This window comes from Prunus dulcis, chromosome 6 (genome assembly GCF_902201215.1).
Source record: "Prunus dulcis chromosome 6, ALMONDv2, whole genome shotgun sequence".
In the NCBI taxonomy this organism is placed as follows: domain Eukaryota; kingdom Viridiplantae; phylum Streptophyta; class Magnoliopsida; order Rosales; family Rosaceae; genus Prunus; species Prunus dulcis.
This window is the reverse complement of record NC_047655.1, coordinates 25,063,031-25,088,214: the sequence shown is the minus strand read 5'-3', so window position 1 is coordinate 25,088,214 and position 25,184 is coordinate 25,063,031. Positions and strand designations below refer to the sequence as shown.

Below are 25,184 nucleotides of genomic sequence, written 5' to 3'. Positions count from 1 at the left end.
ACCCCAATTAATCTCACGATGATGTCCAGAAGTTGGAAGGCTTCCATTCACTGTTGGTGGGGTAATACTGATGGTTCATAGAATTTGCCCAGGTGCCATTGGTCTTGGGACATTCAATGCGTCCATAGAATTTGTTAGACTGCAAAACAGGGACACGTAGAGTGGATATGTTCTTCAACAAGCATGGAAAGGCATTTGCTAGGTGGTTCTTTCCAAGGTTTTGAAACCCGTAAACCCGTGCAGTTGGCTAGAGATTTTGGAAACTGACCTCTTCTATATGATTTTCACCCAGGTTTAGAGTTTCTAATTCACAGTACCTGGAAATTCAAAATTAGAAATAGTTCCAGTAAGGTTGTTTCTCCTTAATGCTCTTGTTGCTTATTTGTTTTTCATTTTTCATGGCTTTCTAGTCGAGACAATTTAATCCCATCCGTTGAAACTTCACAACAAGGCAAATTCAAAGAAACAAGATAAGCATTTTGTGCTAATGAAGCTTAAACTATACACTAGCAAAGGTGCCCGTGCGATGCCAAATAATAACATGCCAAATACCCCACTACCTCAAATCAACAAACCCCTAATTACATTTCCAAATAACAAAAATACCCTCTCTCTCTCTGCTCTGCTCTTTTTTTTTATTTTATAAAAAATATCTTTTCTTGCAATCTAAGTCTAGCCCTTATTATTTGGTCCAAACACAACCCAAATGATATAAAAACCCCCGGAACACATTTACATATACTCTTCTGCTGTGACCTGCAGAAGTATATATACATTACAGTTTGCACTGCAAAAAGAAAGAACATGACTTCAGTTTGCATATCAAACTGCGTCAACGATGCACGTGACCCAGCACTTCTTTCTACACTTGAGCACTTCTTTCTACACTTTCTAGAACCTCACTTGTTGAATGAGTAATACTCTTTCCTTCTTATGGTCTTTTAGGTGTTATACATATGTTTCAACATTATTTCAATTACGATTTTTTGTGTTTGGCTAAATGTACACCAGAGAAGTTTATATCAGGGTTATTGGCCACGAAAATGCACCCACAAAACCTCAGGCTTCTTTCTCATCCAACAATAGGAATTACATTGAAAGCGAATGTGTTAGTTCTCCTTTCTCAGGTTACTTAGGAATTAGGATAGGCAGTTATATGAATTATATGCTTACAAAGGCACACGCTCAGAGTGAGCATTATATGGACTAGATAATGTTCAGCTTCATTACTTAAATATAGATAGAATAATTGACGTACTTCTTATATCATGTTCAAATAAGAACTGTGGCAAAATAAACTTTATCATTTTATTTGACATTTCAATACCTCAAAACTAAATAACAAACTTATCTAGTTACTGGTTTCCTTTGTTTCAAGATGTGAGCAGATCTCAGACAAAGCTGCAAGCAATTATATCTCCAATGGCACTTAGAACCCAAGAAAGACATGCTATAGTCCAAGGGATACCTCTAGACAAGCATTTTTTGCCTTAGTTCTTTATTTGATCCATTTTGTCATGTTTCAGGTATGTTATTAAACTCTTAATCTTTTTCTTTACCTCATAAAGATCAATTTGTGGTCATCATGATTAAGATCTTGAGTTTGCGTTTGAAAAACATTGAACGAAAAACCCACTTTCTGTTATGTGTAAAAATTAGATTAATCACCAGTTTCTTTTTTTCGTTTAAGGCATGTATTATGTTTTTTAATTCCTCATAACATTTTATTTCACCTAAAAAAATATTTATATGTTTTCAATTCAGGATAATAACTATTTGTATGTAGGTGTGCTTGAATTATGGGATAAGGTTTTGCATTTCAAGGAAGCTGTATTTAATACAAGTCACATGAAGACCTGAAAGCTGCATTCAAACACCTCATTCGATTGGAAGTGGGCTTCGAGGACTAGTGATATAGTGACTGTTATAGATTCAGGTGAAGAATTAATCTTTAGTGCCTACAAATACTGGATAGATTTTATTTGGGAGATTTAAAAATAAGAAAAGGGACAATAATGCTGGCTTTTGCCGGCCCAACATAAGCAAATTTCAAATTCTTTTGATTGGTTGTTTAGAGCCTTATACATGAAATGAACCATAATCACTTGAGAAAATGGCAATCGTGCAGAGAAGAAGGGGCGCAAAAACCATACTTAATTATTTGAGGATGAGATCATGACACAGTTTTCATTTCCCAAAAATTAATTGTAAGAACTCAAAACAAAATATCTAAAAAGAAAGAAAATATCTAAAAAGTAAGGAAAATATCTTTTAGCGAAAAGACAAGTTTGCCCTCACATATTTTAATGGGGGAAATTTGACTTTTTAATCGAGAAAGAATTTGGGAATTCTGCTTACGCCATTGCGTAGAGCGCGGCGAAATAAGTTCGTAGACACGGAGTAGACCCGAATCGGAGCTGTAACGAAGAAGATATGGTATAAAAACCACGAGGGGCAAAATGATAATTTGATCAAAAAGTCAGATTTTTATAGCTCTCTCTCTCTTCTCCCCGTCAGCTCTCTCTCTCTCCTCCCGAAGCCACCCGCGCCGCAACCTCCGCGCCTTCAAATCGTTGTCCCGTCCACCACAGGCGGTCTTGATCTCCGACGTGGGTACCGTTGGAACCGTGACACACCCACTGTTCTTTTCCGACCAACACCAGCCGCGGGGGTGCCGGAATTTGGCCGGCATCTGCCATTGTTGCCGACTTTGGTGTTCGAACTTCCAGTTCGAATTTCTCCTTCGTTTCTCCACCAAATCAATCGAGTAAGGTATGGTTTCTCAGCTATTTTTCGTGTTCTAGCTGATGGGTATATGGGTATTATCGATTTTAGCTCTAAGGGGTTCGATTTTCGACTTGAAATCTGGCCAGAATTTCGGCCGCTCGAAACTACTGTTTCCGGTCACTTTTTGGGGTATGTCCAAGAACAAAAGTGACTTCAAATGGGGTGTTTTACCTAGGGTAGGAGTTTGGAGTCTTGGTTCAAAGATTTTTCGGCCACCCGAAATCGCTTTGGACACCCAAAGCTGCCCGCGCATGCTGGAGCGCGTGGGCGAGGGTAGTGATGTAATTCTGTGCAGTTTTGTGACCCTCCTGTCGTCACAAGCGCGTGGGATTTCGCGGATCTCGATTCGGAGTCCGTTTGAACTTCGAACGGATTTTCCATATCGCGCGATCCGTGGGTGCAGTGTCGTTAAATAATCGGATCGCGCTGAATTTCGGATATGTCGGTCTACATGATGTCAAGATCGTGTAGGATTCGACGGATTGCGAATCGGAGTCCCGGGTACTCCGGAATCACGAACCCTGGGGCTAGGGTTTGGATTTTAAGCGATAACGCGATTTTGGCTAATCCGACAGTCCGTTTCGGATCAAATTCGCGGAACATGGTTCCTTCTTTATGAGGAACCTTTATAGAAGCCCAGATTGGCCATCGGAGGCCGTGGACCCGCGGGGTCCCGGGTCGGCCGATCGGACAGCTTATCGCTTAATTAAACGTCGGGTCTTCCAAAACTGACCTAAGAGTCTAAAATGTTAATGTGGGCACATGAGTAACTCGGATTTGAATGCTCATATTTCTAGGAGCCGGGAGCAGGGTGTTTAATTTAATTCTTTTATTCAGCAGTTTATTAATTTAATATTTATGGGTAATCAGGCACAAGGAGCCAGACAGCACCGCAGAAGAGACCTTCACGAGATCCAATTAGCTTGGACCATCTGTGAGTGGACTTTCTTTCATAAACCAGATTTCATGAATGATTTGATGTTGATTTTATATAAATAAGTTTTATAAATGAGTTTATATTGATTTTATATAAATAAGTTTTTAGAAATGAGTTTGTTGAATAAATTTCTTTATTTGATCTTGAGCAAGTTTATTTACGGTTCCGAACATGATCAGTACAGTAACAGTTCTATAAGTCTGTGCTGCTTATTTACAAGTTATAGAAACAGAGTTTGTGGTTGGAATCAGATGAGACAGCAGCCCAATTTGAGATTTCAGTTTTAATCGAATTTTTCTAAAAGAATCTATTTTAAACCCACCTCATACCCATTTTCTTTGGTGATTATCCACAGTTGGACCGATGTCTACGGACATCCAGTCCGATTTCAGTTAGTCAGTGCACTTGACTTGCCTCACGAGTTTCGGGGACGCTCGAACCGTGAGTGCCAGGATTTGCGGCTCGGCAGACTTGGTGTCCCGAGACCTGCCAGGATTGCGGCTCGGCTGACTCTGTGTCCCCGAGACCTGCCAGGATTGCGGATCAGGCTGACTACGGTCCCCTGCATCCTGCCAGAGCGACTCGAGCTGACTTAGTGTCATCGAGGAATCTGCCGGCTGGACAGGCTGATCATAGTCCCCTGATTTCGCCAGTTTGCGGCTCGGGTAGACTGCGTGGCACCCGAGACCTGCCAGGGGAATTGACGGTTATGACAGGAGTACAAATTGGTGTTACTTTCAAAGGATTTTGGGTTTTATCTTATTTAATTATGACTTTCAGTTATTTTATATCAACTTTTCCGATTTTTCAGGCGTTGATACTTTTATATTGTTCAGTTATGCAAGGTTTGAGCACAGAGCTTTTATACAAGTTTGATTCCAGTGTTTTATGCAAACTTTGATTTCAGTGCTTTTGTACGAAACTTTTCTAGCTTGAATATGAGTTATATAGGACGCCTTGAGTTTAGTTTGCTTTAAATGGAGAGTACGTATTTAGCTTTATTTAACTATTTCTAAATGGGGGTTATTATGTTTGTAAAATTATTTTTAAGAACATTATTTTTGTCCACTCACCTTTTCAACTTGTTTTTCACCCCCAGGCCATAGAAGTACGCGGGATCCACTACCGGGCCATTCGTAGCTTCCTCGCCGTCAAGTAAGGTAGAGTTTTATAGAAAATCCTTGAAAAACCCTGAAACTTAGACAAATGCTCGGATATATAGTTGAAGTTGAAAAATAGGAGTTGAGATTTGTTATCTGAAAAATTCTAGCAGTTGGTGTGAATTAAATTGATTGTTTAACAGGTGGAAAATATTGGGTTTGGTCAAAATACAGGGGAGATTCTGCCGAATTTTCGGCAGAAGTCTAAAAGGAGAGTTTAAAAAGAATTTGAAGCGAGAAGGGTAAAAATGGTCTTTTGTGCCCGACATTCGCCAGGTGTCGGATACGCACAGGGCTTGGCTCGAATTCCAAAGTGAAAATTGGGTCGGGTCCTGTCATTAATGTTCCCTCTTGAGCAGGTGTAAATTACGAGAAATACTCCCTACTCATGTTCCATTAGTGCGACCTTCTATTTTATCTTTCTTCCCTTTTGATAAGTGACATGAGGAGATAGATAGGGAGAAGAGAAAGAAATGAGAGTATGAAATTTTTTCACTTGAATAACCCATTAAAAATATAATTAATAAATTTGCATATAGCACATTATGCATTCTCTAGATTTAATACTTGTATTTTTTTTTTTACAAATTTTAAATAATACCAACCAAAAAAAAAAAAAAACCTACACTTTAATATTTTAATAAATAGTCTATAATAGCTGAGTCTTTCACTGTATATTTTTTTTTTTTTTTTCTTTCCATGATACTCTATAACTACAGATTTGGTGGCTTTTAAATTGAGTGGCAAGCAGGATCTCAAGAAACATCCACAATTCAAATCCCGGTGATTGGTTGTTTAGAAGAATGGCACTGCCTAATTAATAGAAAAATATATGTACTTAAGAGATTAATTATTTATTTGTCGTCGTTGCTGGCTTGACTTTGAAGTCTTCTTCCCGTCTATCTGTAAGACTACTGTCACCAGGAAAAAGAGAGCGTGAAACTTTGCCCCTACAAACACCATGACAGAGAGAGCCATGTGGTCCAATAAAGTGGACGGATAAGATAAGGCATACTCCCATGTCCCACCTACGTGCAGGGGCGGCCCTGGGGTGGTGCAAGTGGCGCCACCGTACAGGGTCCCCGATTTTTAAGGGCCCCAAAAAAAAAAATTATTTATATTATATATATATTAATATTATATGAATCGTATATATAATGTAGCGTATAAATATTTGCACAACAGCTTGTTCAGAGGAGTTGGATGGAGTGCATCTCTCTTGGCAAAAGGGCCCGAGTTCGATGCTCCTTGAGGTCGTTCTACTTGCTGCCTTTTTTGATATTATTTTTGCATTCAAACTTTACATAATTATAAAATTTAAATAAAATAAAAAAACATAAAGCCTTTTACAAATAGGCAATGTGAAGCTTAATTTAACCACACCAAAGGAGGAATTTATATGCTATATATATCCCCCAAAGGTTCTTAAAAATAAAATAAAAAAGGTTTTCTCCTTCAAGAAAAGTACTTTCTTCATTCAAAACACCATGAAAAAAGCTTCATGACTTCTTCTTTCTCTTAAACTCTGATTTTCTAGTAAGTAAGCATCATTGTTCATCAATTTCTCTTTGGTTCTTTTTTCAATCCTTTGACAATTTTTGTTATTCTTTCAATTTCAGGAATTTGAACACCAAAAAAAGAAAACCCTAATTCCTGAATTCATAAAGACCACTCAAAATCAAATAGTCATATTCAAATCTCAATTCGAATTCAGGTATGTATCTAAATTTCAATCTATTCTATATATTACATGACTTATATTATTAAATTATTATCATGTTGATGATTGGTTGTATGAGAATATAGTTTGTAGAAATATTTATCTATTTCTTGCTGGGGTTTTCTTCCAGGTTATAGGGTTTTGGAATTTTTCTTTATAATCTGAACATGCCACCCACTAGAAAATACGTTTCTGGATATACAAAACGGCTTAGAAAAAGAAAAATCGAGGATTTGACTCAATCTCAAAGAGGAGCTCTTGATAGATTCATTGTTAGAGAATCACATGCTACAATTGATGAAAATATTTTCAATGAACAAGAGCAAGATGATGTTGAGGAATTGCAAGATATTGAAGAGTTGCAAACGGTGTTGCAAAAACTTAAGCTTGATATTGATAATGTGAGAGGACAAGGCTATGACAATGGATCAAATATGAGTGGGAAATACCAAGGTGTCCAAAGAAAACTTTTGGATGTAAATCCTAGAGCATTGTACACACCTTGTGGTTGTCATAGTCTTAATTTAACACTTTGCGATATTGCAAACTCTTGTGGAAAAGCAAAAGATTTTTTTGGAATCATACAACGTATTTATACATTGTTTGCTAATTCTACAAAGCGGTGGAAGATATTGAAAGATAATGTTAAACACTTAACTCTGAAATCATTGTCAGTTACATGTTGGGAAAGTCGTATTGAAAGTGTAAGAGCAATAAGATTCCAAGCTGCAGATTTAAGAGAAGCTTTACTTCAGTTAGCAGAAAGTGACGGTGACTCCAAAATAACAAGTGAAGCTAATTCTTTGGCAACATATGAACTTGGAAATTTTGAGTTCTTATTGGGCATGGTTATTTGGTATGATATATTAGGTGCTGTCAATGTAGTTAGCAAAAACTTACAATCTGAAGACATGCTTATTGATGTTGCTATTGATAAAGTGAAAGGGTTGATTACTTTTTTTGAGAAGTATAGAGAAAATGGGTTTACAGAAGCTATGTGTACTGCTAAAGAAATTGCTACTGACATGGGAATTGACCCAGTGTTTCTTGAGAAGCGAAAAATTCGTAGAAAATAATATTTTGATGAGAATACTTGTGAGCCATCCCAATCAGTTCCTGAATCAGCTAAAGAAAAGTTTAGAATTGATTATTTCTTGTATTTAGTGGATCAAGCTATTGGTTCTTTACGAAGAAGGTTTCAACAATATCAAGAGTATGAGAATATTTTTGGGTTTTTGTTTACTTCAAAGAAGTTAAATTCATTGGATGATTGCGATTTGAAGAATAGTTGTAGTCATCTGGAAAGCATTTTGAAAAATGACAAGTTTTCTGACGTCGATGGGGAGGATTTATTTGTTGAGTTGAAAGTTTTACGGGAGCTTTTACCAAAAGAAAATACCACAGCTATTGCAATATTAAATTTCTTGAAAAGATTAAATTGTTTTCCAAATGCATTCATTGCATATAGAATCCTATTGACTATTCCTGTTACTGTTGCATCTGCGGAAAGAAGTTTTTCAAAATTAAAATTGTTAAAATCATACTTGCGATCAACTATGTCGCAAGAAAGATTAAATGGACTAGCTTTGATTTCAATTGAAAGTGAACTTCTTGAAAAACTTGATTATGAACATTTGATTGATGATTTCTCTTCTAAAAATTCAAGAAGATCAATTTTCAGACATTAGTATTGTACTAGCTGTGTTTTTTTTTTCTTCTGGGGTAAAAGCTCTCGTAATAATTTTAATTCTTCAAATAAGACAGCAAATACAATGTGAATGATTTTTGGATAATCAGGTATGTTTTTGTTGTTGCTTTTGTGTTTAATGCAATATAATCTAATTTGTTAATGACATTTGTGTGCAACTACTCTTTAATTTGTGATTGCCAATTTTTTTTTTTCTATTAAACACAGATTGCTTATTGGAGGCAGCAAGAGACTTTATAGGGGCACAAGGAGCTTATTTTTGTACAAAACATTTAACTTTATCAAATGGAAACATTTAAATTTTTATGAGTTTGATTTATGATTGTCATTGCATATTTATTGATGGTGAATTTTAGTTGAAAAAAAATTGTTTATGACATTAAGTTATGGCAAATTTTTATAGTATTTTCGTATTAGATTATGCGAGGCCCCAATTCAAGTTTCGCACAGGGCCCTCAAAATCTCAGGAACAGCCCTGCCTACGTGTACTCTGGGGTTTCCACAAAGGCATGGTCAAGTTTTTCTCTGACATAGAATATTCTCAATAAGTAATACGATATGCATAATTTGCCTCAATTTATATCGAATTACAAATTAAAAACTCTACGCAGCACCCCCTTGCAAAAATTATAGCTTTAAAAGTTAAATGTTAAAATAATTCCTATATTTTTATCTATGCCAGTCAATTTAGTCACGTTCAAATTCAGTTTAAATTAATTTCAAAAAATTGTAATTGATTATAAATATGCTAATTCAATCTAAAAATAAAATAAAATAAAATAGACTTAAATATGGTAGAATTGAAAAAATTGCTGGCTTGACATGTCCAAATCAATAGTCATGGCTCATGGCCCAGTGGGAGGGATAATTTGTTTATGTGGCCTGTGGTCTAGGATTCCCATTGTATCATGTACACGTATGTTGATATTGATTTCCGTGATCTTGGATTGTATATGTTGATATTGATTTCCGAGGCCTGTGGTCCAGGGTCTCCCCTCAGACATGAAGTTGCTGCCAAAGAGTAGAGTTGCTTTGTTCTATAATTAATGTGTTCTACCCCTCCAACTCCGAGTATCATACAACCATAAATTTTTTGTGATATTTGCTACATTCCACAAATATAAAATAAAATATAAAAGATACACACCAAAAAGGCAGGCACAATTCTTATTTCTTGGATCTTAAAATACCCTAGGCATAATTAACAAGGAGTCCAAACTTGCATTGTTCATCTTAATCAATTCAACGTCTCCACCATCTTTGATTTATGTAAACATGTCTTCGATGAATACCAATTCTTTCTTCCAGTTGAGGGAATATCTTGAGAAGGATGTTGTACATAGCTCTGTAATACCACTTACTCCATCTCTTGCACAACACAAGTGACCCAACAGCAACTCCAAAGCCAAATGTAAATCCAATTTCGACAATAATAAGATCCCAATTAACCTCACGATGATGTCCAGAATTTGGAGGCCTTCCATTTACTGTTGGTGGTGGTGGAAATCCTGCTTTGTTATCCACTGTCAAAGGAAACCCCGATAGTCCTTTGTTACCTGTAAATGAGTTATTTAGAAATGTTGAAAACTGATTACCGATTGGGATCCTGCCGATCAGTTGATTATATGAGAGATTCAAGGATGCAAGATAGGTAAGCTTAACCAACTGCGGTGGAATATGCCCGCTCAGCTTGTTCTGTGATAGGTCCAAGGACTCGAGTACCCGCATGTTACCAAATGAGGATGGGATTTCGCCCGTGAATGCATTTCGGGACAAGTTAAGGACACGTAGTGAAATGAGTTCTCCCATTTCCTTAGGTATGGGTCCACTGAAGTTGTTGCTTGAGAAGTCAATCAAGGTGAAGATAGATAAAATCTTTACCAGTTCCATCTCGAAACCTTTGCTAGTAACTATTATACTTACACTATACTCTAAAGGACTTACACTATACTCTGAAGGAGATAGAGCATTTAGAGATAGAGCATTTGAAGATATAGCATTTGGATGGCCATGGCAGGTTGGATCTCCTACTCGATTGCAGATCATGTTCGAGGGTTTTCTTTTTGTATGTGATCCAATGTTCGAGGGTTTTCTTTTTGTATGTGATCCAACGACAGTTGTCAATAGGGAACCATTTTCGGTAGCCATCATTTCCCGCCATGTTCTCCAAAGTATTCCCTGTATTTCACCACTGAAATTATTGTGAGCTAGGTCTATGATTTGAAGCCCTGACCAGGTGCCATTGGTGTTGAGACATTCAGTGCCTCCATAAAAGTTGTTGGAGCGCAAAATAAGGACACGCAGGTTTGGAATGTTCTTCAACAAGCATGGGAAGCTATCTGTTATATTATTGTTCCCAATGTTTAAAACCTCCAACTCAGTGCATTTAGCTAGAGATTTTGGAACCTTGCCACCTAACTGATTTCCACCGATCTCTAGAATTTGCAATGAACTATCTTCAGTAACTTCAACATTAGAAATAGATCCAGTGAGGTTGTTTCTCGCTAAGTTAAGTACACTCAAATCACGCATGGCAGTCAAGCATTGGGGAATCATGCCACTCAGAGAATTATTGGACAGATTAAGAATCTGAAGATTTGAGGCATGGCATATTGATGCTGGAATGAGTCCATGCAAGTTATTGCTTGAAAGAGAGAAGAATAGTGTGTTTGTGAGGGAATCACCAATATTCGATGGTATAGAGCTGAAATTATTTCTCGAGTAGTCCAGATACTTGGCATTTGGTAGGAAAGTTGGGATTTGCCCCTGGAGTTGGTTTGAATGAAGGTCAACAGTTTTCACTGTAGAATCAAATAAAGGAGCTTCTAGTGCTACCAAGTAGTTACAAGAAAGATTTAGGGTAGAAAGTGAATTGGAACTCCAAATCCAATCGGGTATCTTGCCTCGAATATGGTTTTCCGAAAGGTCCACACTGGATAACGTGGATTGATTTCTCAAGAAATATGGGATTGTTCCCAATTTGTTAGCAGCCAAATTCAATGAATCAATTTGAGGAAATGAGGAATATGAGGAATCAGTACCGTTGTATAAACTCAGCAAGCTATTGTACGAAAGGTCAATGTTCATAAGATTTTTCAGTTGTTGAGGGCCATTGAACGGAAAGGCATTGAAATTGTTGGAAGAAAGATTAAGTGATTGAAGGCCTCGAAAATTAAATATAGACACTGATATTTGTCCTTCCAAATTGTTGATGCTTAAATCAAGGGTAACTAAGTTGGAAGAGACATTATAAAATGCAAGTTCACCAGAGAATTGATTGTGGGCAAGGTTTAGTTCTGACAATAAGGGAAGAGAAAAGACCGATGACGGGACTGATCCAGTAAAATTGCAATATGAAAGATCTATTGTGGACAACATTTTGAGGTTGCCAATTGATTCAGGCAATGACCCTGAAAAGTTTGTCTGGCTTAGAATCAATGACTCAAGAGATCCATTATTCTTGGGAAATTTTGGGAAGGAACCACCAAGTTTAAAATTACCCGAAAGGTCAATAGCTTGTAGAGTAGGTACCTGAAAGATCTCGTTGGGAAATGTTCCACTCAACCGACAACCACCGAGATTCAAGGAAATCAACTTTGAAAAATTGGCAAAGAATCCTGGAACTGGACCGGAGATTTTGGTCGAACTCAAGTCCAACTCCCTCAAGTTTGAAAATTTGGCAAAGGATCCTGGAATTGGACCGGAGATAGTTTCGCTGCTAAGGTCAAGACCAACAACATGCCCATTACTAGTGCAAGTAACACCAACCCAAGAACAACAGTCAGTGCTTGAATTCCAAGATATGAGTGGGGTTCGACCTGAAGATTGATCAAATTGAAGGCTTTTCTTCAAATGGAGCAACGATTGTTGCTGGTCTTTAATACACTGGCTGTGAACTGCAGGGAGGAGGATATTGAAGCAGAGGAGGAACAAGTAAAGCAGCAAAGTTTTCATTTTGGAAAAACTTTTTAGCTGATGAGGGAAAGTGATGAACAAACAACTGATGAGAAAGAAAGGTTGTGGTGGCTTTAATATATATGTACATGGTAATGGTAGAATACAAGTGGAAAAGGGACCCCTCCTAGCTTTGATGAGATTAAATCTTTGTCGTCGCTGCTGGCTTGACTTTGAAGTCTTCCACCAACATCTAATCTTGTAATAGTAACCAGGAAAATAGGACAAGAGAAAAATAATAGGCCTCCACGAGATTCGTGGTTAGTTTGACTTGATCACTTTAAAGTCAGTCTTTATAATTGCAATTTACATGGCAAGCTGTAAAGAATTCCGTGTAGTTTTGGGTTGGGTTAAGTAATAGCTGTCATGCGATGGGTTAAGTTATAGCTTTTTTTCTTTTCTTTTTTTAATTTTTTTTTCTATGGAGAGCTGCTTTTTATAAAATAATAGGAATGGATAGAGTTTATCTGGACGTGTGAATAATTATTCTACAAACGGAAGAGTGATAAAACAATTATACATTGGGAGAGAATGAGGAATCAAATCTTTAATTACTCTACAAATGGAAGAGTGAGCAACTTTTAATTAATTAAATCTTTTGCAATAACCATTACTATTCTTTCTTTTAATTATCTATTTATTCCTTACAAAAGAAAACCCTTAGTTCCAAACTACCCTACTAGCTAGCACATTAGTTTGAATTGTTTATATTCTTCATTTTTCATTTCATTGCCGCTTGCGAAAATTATAGTTTTTGGAATGAGTCAGTGTCTGCGAGAAATTGGGTTTCGAAAGCTTGATTGGCTCTTATTGTTCAACGAGACTAATTACACTCGATCATATCTCAAGTTCTCAACTGATTCTTACTAAACTTATTATGTGTAATATTTAAGCATTCATCTGTAATGAAAAGAAAAATTAAAAATAACATATTAATTGTAGGTTTTCTTGCTCCCAAAGAAATGAGCGGGTACACTAGTGCAATATCAACTTGCTACTTCCCACCTGCCAAATTTTAACCCATAAATTTCTCGGTGCATTTTATTCCAAATTAAACCCAATTAAACTTGATTTTTTAAACATTTAACAATCAAAAAAAGCAAACTCTACACTTTTGCAATAGTGTGTGAATTATGGAAAATTTGTCACCTGAGATATTGACATGTCGGATTGAAAACAATGTGAAAATTGTGATGTGAGGTTGCTTTATGGATTGACTTGTTGACTTTGAAGTCTTGCCCTATCTTGTGTAGTGGGCCCGGCTACAGTCTACATGATTTCCTACCTACTTGGATTTTTGGATGAGTATTGACTTGGCCGAGATCAGTAGTCATAGCTCATGACCCAGTCAAAGAAAACAGATGATTTCTGTGGCCCAACCTGACCACCAGATACGAAGATGCTGAGGAAATTTTGAACCAAAGAGCTCCATAAACTTGGATTCAAGTTCCATAACAATCTTGCATATCGTTTAGCTTTACCTACCTACCAACCTAGTTTCACACTATCATCCCAACTTACAACTAACAACGGAAAAGCGTAATCAATTATATGACATCGGACCTCTTCCTTCAATTAACTTTTTTCAATTAGGTAAGGTGTCTATTATAGGGACACAGCCTAATTACTATCAAAAGAAAAAGAAGAAGTGAAAAACCAAGTTAAAGACTTGTTAATGATAATCTATAGATTGAGAATTTCATTTCCCAAAAAATTAACGTGATCTCTTTAGTGGTGTGAATAATCCTTTGAAATTTAGTTAGAAAATTTTGCATATAGTGATTGTATTATAGACATATTTACACATTATTCGCATTTAATTTATGTATCTTTTTACAAAAAATTTAATAATACAAGTAAACTCACTACGATAATATCTGGGTTTGGGCATAAGTATCATCCGTGCTCTTTAATAGTGTCACTTTCGCACACAAATCATTGGTGTCTAAAGTGTTAATTTAGGTTGATTTCAACCTCAAATAAAAACTGAACGTAGTACCAAAGAAATATACTTAAATTTAAATATACACTTCTAAACCTTGTCAGCAGCCTAAATGTTATGAAGATTGAAGACGTGGCCAAAATCAAGTGCATCTAGCCCAACCAAAAGTTCCAAAGTTCTTGTCACTAACCTACATGTTTAAAAAGTAGATTATGCAAGACTAGATGTCAATGACTAAAACAACTCAACAAATCAATATGAATAGTACCAAACATACCTTTAGTGGTGCAAGAATTAAAGCAGAGTTCTTTTACAAACTATGGTTCAAATTGATAGTTTCACAATATGAACATTAATTACTCGCACAAACCTATTTCTGTTTGCTGGAAGAAGTATTATTTGCACAAGATAGCTGCTACAAAATTCCGCAAAGTTCCCTAATTTCAATTTTAAAAAAGAAAAGAAGAAGATAAGATCTCCTTTTGAAGGGAAAGAAAGATACGTAACTAATACATGTAGAACACAGGGAAGAAAAGAAGAAAAGCAGACTAGATATCTCTCTCTCTTCGCCCTGCATTCCCCCATGACCATCACCCTCCAAACACCAAGAATTCTACAAAAAGCAAATGGAATTCTACATTCAAAATTCAAATGTGTATGGATTATTAAAAGGATTAATTACACTTTAGTACCGGCCCCTATGGATCAACTATTGTATGAAACTGTTGCGAGGAATGTTTTCTCGCTAGGAGAATTATAGAATCAGAATTTTCAAAAGAGGAGTGAGGACATAATTTTTTTTTTTTTAAAAAAAAGTTTAAATGCAGACATCAAATTTCAAATTTGTGATGACATATCAATCATGATAAGGTAAACAAGCTTTTGTTATTTTGTTTTGTTTTTTGCTTTTGATGATACAAAGTGATATCAAATCAAGCGGTATTGGTGATGAGGGATTGAACATGACTTTGAGCAGAAGGATAAATATTCTTAATCACTTGAGTTACAAACTTATGAGCTAGCTAGTATATACGAAATATTACTATAGTAGTACAGTAGTATTGTTTCATTTGGTTTTGACCCAGTTCGACCTCAGACATGAGGGAATTCCGAACCAAAGAGCAGAGTTTCTGTCCTGTTATATATTCAGGTGAATAATTAATCTTTAGATCCTATAAATACTTCGACTAATTTTTTTGACAAAAACAAAAAATATTAGATAGATTTGGGAGATTTTAAAATAAGAAAAGGGACAAGAATGTTGGCTGTTGCCTGCCCAACATAAGCAATTTCAAATCCTTTTGATTGGTTGCAGAACCTTAGACGTGAAATGATCCATAATGACTTGCGAAAATGGCAATCATGCAGAGGAGAAGGGGCACAAAAATCATAATCAGTTAAGGATGAGATCATGAGACAGTTTTCATTTCCCAAAAATCAATGTTCTCTCTTGAGCGTGTGTAAATAACGTGAAATATTTCCCTACTCCTGTCCATCCTGATTTTTTATGTTTCTGAATCATCGCCTTTAATGACTATACGCTTTTAACATTAATTGTGACGACAGAAGCACATTTCTTATTTGTTGGATCTTGAAATAAAGAAAAAGAAGGCGAGGGTGAGCCCCAGGTAGGGTACTTACATACCCAACTTAATTAAGACATGAATTCATTTCAGCTAATCTATCTGCCACCGAATTGCATTCAAGATACACATGATGAACAGAACAATCCCAACTTATGTCTATATAGTATTGGCATCCCCACAACATAGCAGCAAGAGGATGTTAAAACACAACTGCACTACAACAACCCGTATATATCCCAAGAAATTTTGAGACCAGGGTAGATGCCCCACAACTCAGTTTCTAAGACTTGTTTGACACCAAAATTAACAGCAAATCTTGTAATCCACTACCCAGTCAGAGCTATCTCTTTGTACACCCCAGTAGCAATGCGCACATCCTCTCCTTTTCTGCACTCATTTGTGTTGATTTTAAATCACTCCTTCATTCGGGTAATTCGGGTATTGCCAAGAGAGACCTAACCATGATACGCTAGCTATAACACTAGCTCTGGTGGCTTTGTAAAAGCAGCTGAAGGAAATCTCCTCCAACCAAAAAGAGCAGGGTTGCTCTGTTACAGATTCAGGGGAAGACCTAACTATGATACGCTATAAAATTGAGTGGCAAGGCAAGATCTCCAAAAACATCCACGATTCAAATCCTTGTGATTTGTTGTTTAGACGTGAAATGAACATTAACAGTAGAGAAAATGGTAATCAATTGCAGAGAAGAATGGCACTGCCTCTCACAATAATTATCGAAAGGTGTATACCAAGGTGTTCATTGAATTTACCAAGGTTAAGAGTGGAATAGGATTAGAAGGCATATGAAAGTCATGACATGGTTGAACTCCATGCAATAATGAAACTTTAAAAGAAACAAAAACTAAGGAAACCAAAGACAATTTGCATTGAACTCACATTGAATAACATTACATAAATTATTAGGGCATAATTAAGCTAAAATATGACAACATAATCACATTGCTAATCAATTCAGCGTCTCCACCTATGATTTATGTGCACATGTCTTCGATGAATTCCAATTCTTTCCTCCAGCTATGGGAATATCTTAAGAACCATCCTGTACATAGCTCTGTAATACCACTTACTCCATCTCTTGTACAACACAAGTGACCCAACGGAAACTCCAATTAATCCCACGATGGCCAGAATTTGGAAGGCTTCCATTTAATTTTGGTGGTGGTGATAATCATGCATTGTTATCCACTGTCAAAAGAGGCCCCTACAGTCCTTTGTTTCCTGTAAATGAGTCTTTTGGAAATGTTGAAAACTGAGTACTGGTTGGGATCCTGCCGACCAGTTGATTATATGAGATATTCAAGAACAAAAGGAAAGTATGCTTTGCCAACTGTGGTGGAATTTGCCCGCCCAACTTGTTCTATGACAGGTCCAAGGACTCGAGTATCCGCATGTTACCAAATGAGTATGGGATTTCGCCTGTCAAAGAATTTCTGGACAAGTTAAGGACATAATTTCATATCATTGGTGTTATTTCAGGTTTAACCTAATTAAACTTAATATATCGTTGGTTTTATTTTCAGTTTAACATAATTTTAATTAAATTTTTTGTATTAAGCCTTGTTTCTCCCCAAGCAATGACCGGGTTTTACAGAATAAGTTACATTTTGCAATATCAATCTGCAGTTTGCTTACTTCCCAAACACCACCCATAAATTCTCAGTGAATTACTCCAATTTAAACCAAATAAAACTAAATTTTTTAAACATTAACCAACCAAAAAAGTACTAAACTCTAATAACACTTTTGAAATAGCGTGGGTTATAAGTAATTGTACCACAAGTGGAAAATTTGTCGCATGAGATATTTTGATATGTCATTGAGCAGAAAGACTTGTGGAATTGTGAGATTGCTTTATGGATGGACTAGTTGACTTCCGAGTCTTGCCCTATTTGTCTAGTTGGATTTTCCGGTGGCTATATACTTCATTAAGGTCAATGCGTCAATGACCCAATAGAAACACAACGTCATGGCTCATGTCATAGCTCTAGGTCTAGGGTTCCCATTATATGGACATATTTTCATGTTAATTTATGGGTGGGTTGGTTGGAAGAGGAATTCTCCGACCTCAGATATGAAGATGCTGAGGGAATTTCGAACCAAAGAGCAGAGTTGCTCTGTCCTGTTATAGAATCAGGTGAAGAATTAATCTTTAGTGGCTACAAATACTGGATAGATTTTATTTGGGAGCTTTAAAAATAAGCATTAATCTTTTGCCAGCCCAACATATAAGCAAATTTCAAATCCTTTTGATTGGTTGTTTAGAGCCTTATACATGAAATGAACCGTAATCACTTGAGAAAATGGCAATCATGCAGAGAAGAAGGGGCGCTAAAATCATAATCAGTTGAGGATGAGATCATGAGACAGTTTCATTTCCCAAAAATCAACATTCTTCCTTGAGCGTGTGCAAATAACGAGAAATATTTTCCTACTCATGTTTCATTGTCCTCTTCTTCTTATCTTTTTCCTTCTTTGATAAGTGATATGAAGAGATAAATAAGAACAAGAAAATAAAATGGGCCTATGAAAGTTTCTCTTGTGAATAACCCATTGAAATATAGTTAATAAATTTGCATATAGCACGTGTATTATTCACTTATGTACACATTCTTTACATTTAATACATGTATATTTTACAAATTTTTTAATAATACAAATAAAAATACTACACTTTAACACGTATCTTTCATTATATTCTTATTTTATTTTATCTGATAATACGTGTACATATATATATATATATATATTTATGTTGATATGTGCATGCCACTTAGATCATTTGGTAGATCAAATGGAGAAGATGAATTGAACCTTGACTAATTTTATAAAGTGATATTTAGTCATATACCTATTCTTAGTACAGAGACTATAAATAAACCCTACACCATTTAATTTTTATAAATAAATCCCAAAAAATAACAGCTGACTCTATTTTATTTAATTTTGATTATTAAATTACTTTGATGTCATATTGAGTGTTTTGAGTTTTTTTATGATCTTTTGGAGTTGAGCTTGTTTTAAGAAATCGATGACAATTTTGTAATTTGTAAAAAGCCTATTTGTTATGTTATAAATGGATTTTGAGTTTATTTTTAAAGCTCATTTCATATAAGATATTTTTATAATTTGGGTCTCTATATTTGGTATAATAGTGAATCTCCCTTTTATAAAAGCAAATGAGTTTTTCATTCAACCTCAGGCACGAAGATGGTGAAGAAATCTCCAACCAAAAAGAGCAGGGCTGTTTCTGTTACATATTCCATGATACTCTATAACTCTAGATTTGGTGGCTTTTAAATTGATTGGCAAGCAGGATCTCAAGAAACATCCATAATTCAAATCCCGGTGATTGGTTGTTTAGAAGAATGGCACTGCCTAATTAATAGAAAAATATATGTACTTAAGAGATTAATTATTTATTTGTCGTCGTTGTCGGCTTGACCTTGAAGTCTTCTTCCCGTCTCTGTAAGACTACAGCCACCAGGAAAAAGGGAGCGTGAAACTTTGCCCCTACAAACACCGTGACAGAGAGAGCCATGTGGTCCAATAAAGTGGACGGATGTGATAAGGCATACTCCCATGTCCCACCTACGTGTACTCTGGGGTTTCCATAAAGGCATGGTCATGTTTTTCTCTAATATAGAATAGTCTCAGTGTGCTTTGAATTAATATTTTCACACTATTACATTTTATTATTTGCGTGATAAAGAGAATTTCATCGCGCAAAATTATTTTTAGTCGCACAACTTTAAGCGCGATAGAAAATTCATCGCACACAATCCGCCGCTCAATAAGTAATACGATATGCATAATTTGCCTTAGTTTATATCGAATTACAAATTAAAAACTCTACGCAGCACCCCCTTGCAAAAATTATAGATTTAAAACTTAAATGTTAAAAATAATTCCTATGTTTTTATCTATGCCGGTCAATTTAGTCACGTTCAAATTCAGTTTAAATTAATTTTAAAAAATTGTAATTGATTATAAATATGCTAATTCAATCTAAAAATAAAATAAAATAAAATAAACTTAAATATGGTATAATTGAAAAAATTGCTGGCTTGACATGTCCAAATCAATAGTCATGGCTCATGGCTCAGCGGGAGGGATAATTTATTGGCCTTTGGTCTAGGATTCCCATTATATCATGTTCATATTGATTTCCGTGATCTTGGATTGTATATGTTTGGTCTCACCTCAGTCATGAAGTTGCTGAGGAAATTTCGAGCCAAAGAGTAGAGTTGCTTTGTTCTATAATTAATGTGTCCTAACCCTCCAAGTCCGAGTATCATACAATCATAAATTTTTTGTGATATTTGCTACATTCCACAAATATAAAATAAAATATAAAAGATACAAACCAGGAAGGCGGGCACAATTCTTATTTCTTGGATCTTAAAATACCCTAGGCATAATTAACAAGGAGTCCAAACTTGCATTGTTCCTCTTAATCAATTCAACGTCTTCACCACCTTTAATTTATGTAAACATGTCTTCGATGAATACCAATTATTTGTTCCAGCTGAGGGAATATCTTGAGAAGGATGTTGTACATAGCTCTGTAATACCACTTACTCCATCTCTTGCACAACACAAGTGACCCAACAGCAACTCCAAAGCCAAATGTAAATCCAATTTCGACAATAATAAGATCCCAATTAACCTCACGATGATGTCCAGAATTTGGAGGCCTTCCATTTACTGTTGGTGGTGGTGGAAATCCTGCTTTGTTATCCACTGTCAAAGGAAACCCCGATAGTCCTTTGTTACCTGTAAATGAGTCATTTAGAAATGTTGAAAACTGATTACCGGTTGGGATCCTGCCATCAGTTGATTATATGAGAGATTCAAGGATGCAAGGTAGGTAAGCTTAAGCTTAACCAACTGCGGTGGAATATGCCCGCTCAGCTTGTTCTGTGATGGGTCCAAGGACTCGAGTACCCGCATGTTACCAAATGAGGATGGGATTTCGCCCGTGAATGCATTTCGGGACAAGTTAAGGACACGTAGTGATTTGAATTCTCCCATTTCCTTAGGTATGGGTCCACTGAAGTTGTTGCTTCAGAAGTCAATCAAGGTAAAGATAGATAAGATCTTTACCAGTTCCATCTCGAAACCTTTGCTAGTAACTATTACACTTACACTATACTCTAAAGGAGATATAGCATTTGGATTGCCATGGCAGGTTGGATCTTCTGGTCGATTGCAGATCGTGTTCGAGGGTTTTCTTTTTGTATGTGATCCAACGACAGTTGTCAATAGGGAACCATTTTCGGCAGCCATCATTTCCCGCCATGTTCTCCAAAGTATTCCCTGTATTTCACCACTGAAATTATTGTGAGCTAGGTCTATGATTTGAAGCCCTGACCAGGTACCATTGGTGTTGAGACATTCAGTGCCTCCATAAAAGTTTTTGGAGCGCAAAATAAGGACACGCAAGGTGGAAATGTTCTTCAACAAGCATGGAAAGCTATCTGTTATATTATTCTTTCCTGATGGGTTTCCCTCGTTAGTGGAGGAGAGAAAAAGAAGGAAAATAAATATTAAAATAAAATAAAAGAAAGGACAGGAAACTTTGAAGAAAACGAACGGAAGAGAAGATGAGAAAAACTCTCTCGCATGCAAGGCCACTAATTTGTCAGGAAGGTTGGCTATAAAAGCAGCTGCCTTCCTTCAGCTCAAATCATCCTTTAGAAAACCAAAACATAGAGAGTTTTGAGAGATAAGAAAACCTCATTTGTGTGTGAGAGAAAATCCTCTTGAGAGAAAAACCAAGAGAGAGTTTAGCCACCGGTATTTGGTGAGATTATTTTTGTATTCCCATTATTTTTCCTTAGTGGAATATAGAGTGTTAATTTTTGTCCATTTTATTTACACAAGGCAGGGAGAAGTCAGATCCTGGGAGTGCCATATTTATTTATTGGCTCTTTGATTTTTTGCAATCTTTCCCAACAATTCCAATGTTTAAAACCTCTAACATAGTGCATTTAGCTAGAGATTTTGGAACCTTGCCATCTAACTGATTTCCACCGATCTCTAGAATTTGCAATGAACTATCTTCAGTAACTTCAACATTAGAAAAAGATGCAGTGAGGTTGTTTCTCGCTAAATACACTGAGATCGCGCATTGCAGTCAAGCATTGGGGAATCATGCCACTCAGAGAATTATTGGATAGATTAAGAATATGAAGATTTGAGGCATTGCATATTGATGTTGGAATGAGCCCATGCAAGTTATTGCTTGAGAGAGAGAAAAACAGTGTGTTTGTGAGGAAATCACCAATGTTTGATGGTATAGAGTTGAAATTATTTCTCGAGTAATCCAAATACTTGGCATATGGTAGGGAAGTTGGGATTTGCCCCTGGAGTTGGTTTAAATGAAGGTCAACAGTTTTCACTGTAGAATTAAGTAAAGGAGCTTCTAGTGTTACCAAGTAGTTACTAGAAAGATTTAGGGTATAAAGTCGATTGGAACTCCATATCCAGTGGTGTATCTTGCCTCGGATATTGTTTTCTGACAGGTCCAACAGCCTCAAGTTTGAAAAGTTGGCAAAGAATCCTGAAATTGGACTGGAGATGCTGTTCCCTCTCAAGTCCAACAGCCTCAGGTTTGAAAAGTTGGCAAAGGATCCTAGAATTGGACCGGAGATAGTTTTCCTGCTACGGTCAAGACCAGTAACATGCCCATTACTAGTGCAAGTAACACCAACCCAAGAACAACAGTCGGTGCTTGAATTCCAAGATATGAGCGGGGTTCGGCATGAAGGTTGATCAAATTGAAGGCTTTTCTTCAAATGGAGCAATGATTGTTGCTGGTCTTTAATACACTGGCTGTGAACTGTAGGGAGGAGGATATTGAAGCAGAAGAGAAACAAGTAATGCAGCAAAGTTTTCATTTTGGAAAAACTTTTTGGCTGATGTGAGGGAGGGAAAGTGGTGAGCAAAACAACTGATGAGAAAGAAAGTTTGTGATCGCTTTAATATATATGCATAATAACCATATATTCATATATTATATTGAATAGCACGTGTTCTGTTTGTTTGTTAAGAGAGTCTGTTAGAGTGTTAAGAGATTCTATTAGTTTGTTAAGAGAGTCTGTTAGTTTACTATATAAGCACTATTTCATTGTAATCAGTTTTACTGATAATCAATATAAAGCCTTCTATTCTCAGACTTCTTCTTCTTCCTTCTTCTTCTTTCCTCAATATTCTCTTACTGTTATCATGGTATCACGAGCTTAGGTTCGATTCTGAGGTCTATTCTCTTCTTTCAATATTCTCTTACTGTTATCATGGCACAACTGTTTATCCATATATTAGACCATTTATGCGCCAACCTCAAGGTTTTGAAGACTCTAAGTATCCAACCCATGTTTGTCGATTGAGAAAATCTCTTTATGGGCTAAAACAAGCACCCAGAGCTTGGAATGCAAAATTCACAGGTCATCTTCTGGCCATTGGTTTTACTGTTTCTCATTCTGATTCAAGTCTTTTTGTTAAGCATGTTGGTTCAGATAGTGTTATTCTTCTCCTCTATGTTGATGATATTATATTGACTGGTTCTAAAGATAGTTTAGTTCAAGAGGTTATTGATGAATTAAGTGCTGTGTTTGAAATGAAAGATATGGGGCGATTAACCTACTTCTTAGGATTGCAGATTTCTTACCATGATAATGGAGATATCTTTGTCTGTCAAACAAAATATGCTAGAGATTTACTTGCAAAGGCTGGTATGGATACATGTCGATCTTGTACTACTCCATGTAAGCCACATTGTCAGCTTTTGGCTTCGGAGGGTGACTCCTTATCTGATCCAACCATCTACAGGAGTATTGTTGGGGCACTGCAATATTTGACATTCACTCGACCTGATCTTTGTTATGCTGTTAATACTGTCTGTCAGTATATGACTCAACCTTCCGATTTACATTTTCAGTTGGTTAAGCGCATCTTAAGGTATATTCATGGTACTTTGGATCATGGTCTGAATTTTACAAGTGGATCTTGGGATCTTCATGCTTATAGTGATGCATATTGGGCCTCAGATGTGAATACTCGCAGATCGACCATAGGTTTTGTGGTTTATCTTGGCAACAATCCAGGTTCTTGGCAATCTAAGAAGCAAAATTCTGTTTCTAGAAGTTCAACTGAGGTTGAGTACAGGGCATTAGCCAATACAGCAGCTGATCTAGCATGGGTTCGACAAGTTTTACTTGATTTAAAGATATTCTTACCACAGCCTCCTACAATACATTGTGACAATCTTTCAGCCCTTGCTTTAAGTTCAAATCCTGTGTATCATTCTCGGATCAAACATTTAGATATTGACTTTCATTTTGTAAGAGAAAGAGTCCAAAAGAAAGACTTGTTTGTGCAGTATATTCCCACTGAAGAACAGGTAGCAGACATCTTCACAAAGGGACTACATGGTCCTATTTTTCTGAGACATTGCAGGAATCCGCAACTTAGCAGCTCAGCTGGGTTTGAGAGGGAATAATAACCATATATTCATATATTATATTGAATAACACGTGTTCTGTTTGTTTGTTAAGAGAGTCTGTTAGAGTGTTAAGAGATTCTATTAGTTTGTTAAGAGAGTCTGTTACTTTACTATATAAGCACTATTTCATTGTAATCAGTTTTACAGATAATCAATATAAAGCCTTCTATTCTCAGACTTCTTCTTCTTCCTTCTTCTTCTTTCCTCAATATTCTCTTACTGTTATCATGGTAGAATACAAGTGGAAAAGGGACACCTCCTAGCTTTGATGAGATTAAATCTTAGTTGTGGCTACTGGCTTGACTTTGAAGTCTGTTTGTACCATAACTGACCGAGCAACTAGCTAGGCTAGATCATTCGAGTGCCATGCTTTGAGAGGTCATCACCTTAGCCAAAGAAGTATCACCACAAATCACAACTCTAAGCAAAGCAAGAGGAGTCCAACATCGGAAAACTACAAGAGATGGAGACTCCCCCTCACCTGTAAAAGAAGACTACTCTCCTCTGAGAAAGGGACTCTCTCTTCTAGATCACTAGACTGGGCTTCTCACTTGTTATCTTTATATTTGGGTCTAATCCCCTTGTTATCTTTATATTTGGATCTCTCTTCTAAACAAACATTATTATAATGAGAACATATTTCTCCGTGGACGGAACCCATTCATTAAGGGTGAACCACATATATCTCGTCTTCTTTATATTTATCGCTTGCCTAAATCTTCACACACATGCTAAAGGTCATCACCTTCACCCATCATCCATCATTCCATCTCTATCTAAGTTGACCTCCCGAAAAGAGCATCAACAGTTTGGCGCCGTCTGTGGGAATCGACACAAAAGGCTTATGTCGTTCTCCCCTTCTTCAA

At 36.4% G+C, this 25,184-nt stretch overlaps 3 protein-coding genes across 3 annotated transcripts; 1 reads left to right on the top strand and 2 right to left on the bottom strand.

The window, feature by feature from the left end:
* Nucleotides 1-9,554: 9,554 nt before the first annotated feature.
* LOC117630540 (receptor-like protein 7) lies at nt 9,555-12,266 on the bottom strand. The gene has a single exon (XM_034363248.1). It carries the CDS (start codon nt 12,264-12,266, stop codon nt 9,555-9,557), a length of 2,712 nt encoding a protein of 903 aa, XP_034219139.1.
* Nucleotides 12,267-20,292: 8,026 nt separating this feature from the next.
* Nucleotides 20,293-22,714, bottom strand: LOC117630539 (receptor-like protein 35). The gene is made up of 2 exons (XM_034363247.1): nt 22,099-22,714; nt 20,293-20,588 (listed from the first exon to the last, which is right to left on the bottom strand). Exons 1-2 carry the CDS (start codon nt 22,712-22,714, stop codon nt 20,293-20,295), a joined length of 912 nt encoding a protein of 303 aa, XP_034219138.1.
* A 431-nt stretch (nt 22,715-23,145) lies between these two features.
* LOC117630538 (uncharacterized mitochondrial protein AtMg00810-like) lies at nt 23,146-24,315 on the top strand. Its single transcript, XM_034363246.1, has one exon. It carries the CDS (start codon nt 23,146-23,148, stop codon nt 24,313-24,315), a length of 1,170 nt encoding a protein of 389 aa, XP_034219137.1.
* The last annotated feature ends 869 nt before the right edge of the window (nt 24,316-25,184 follow it).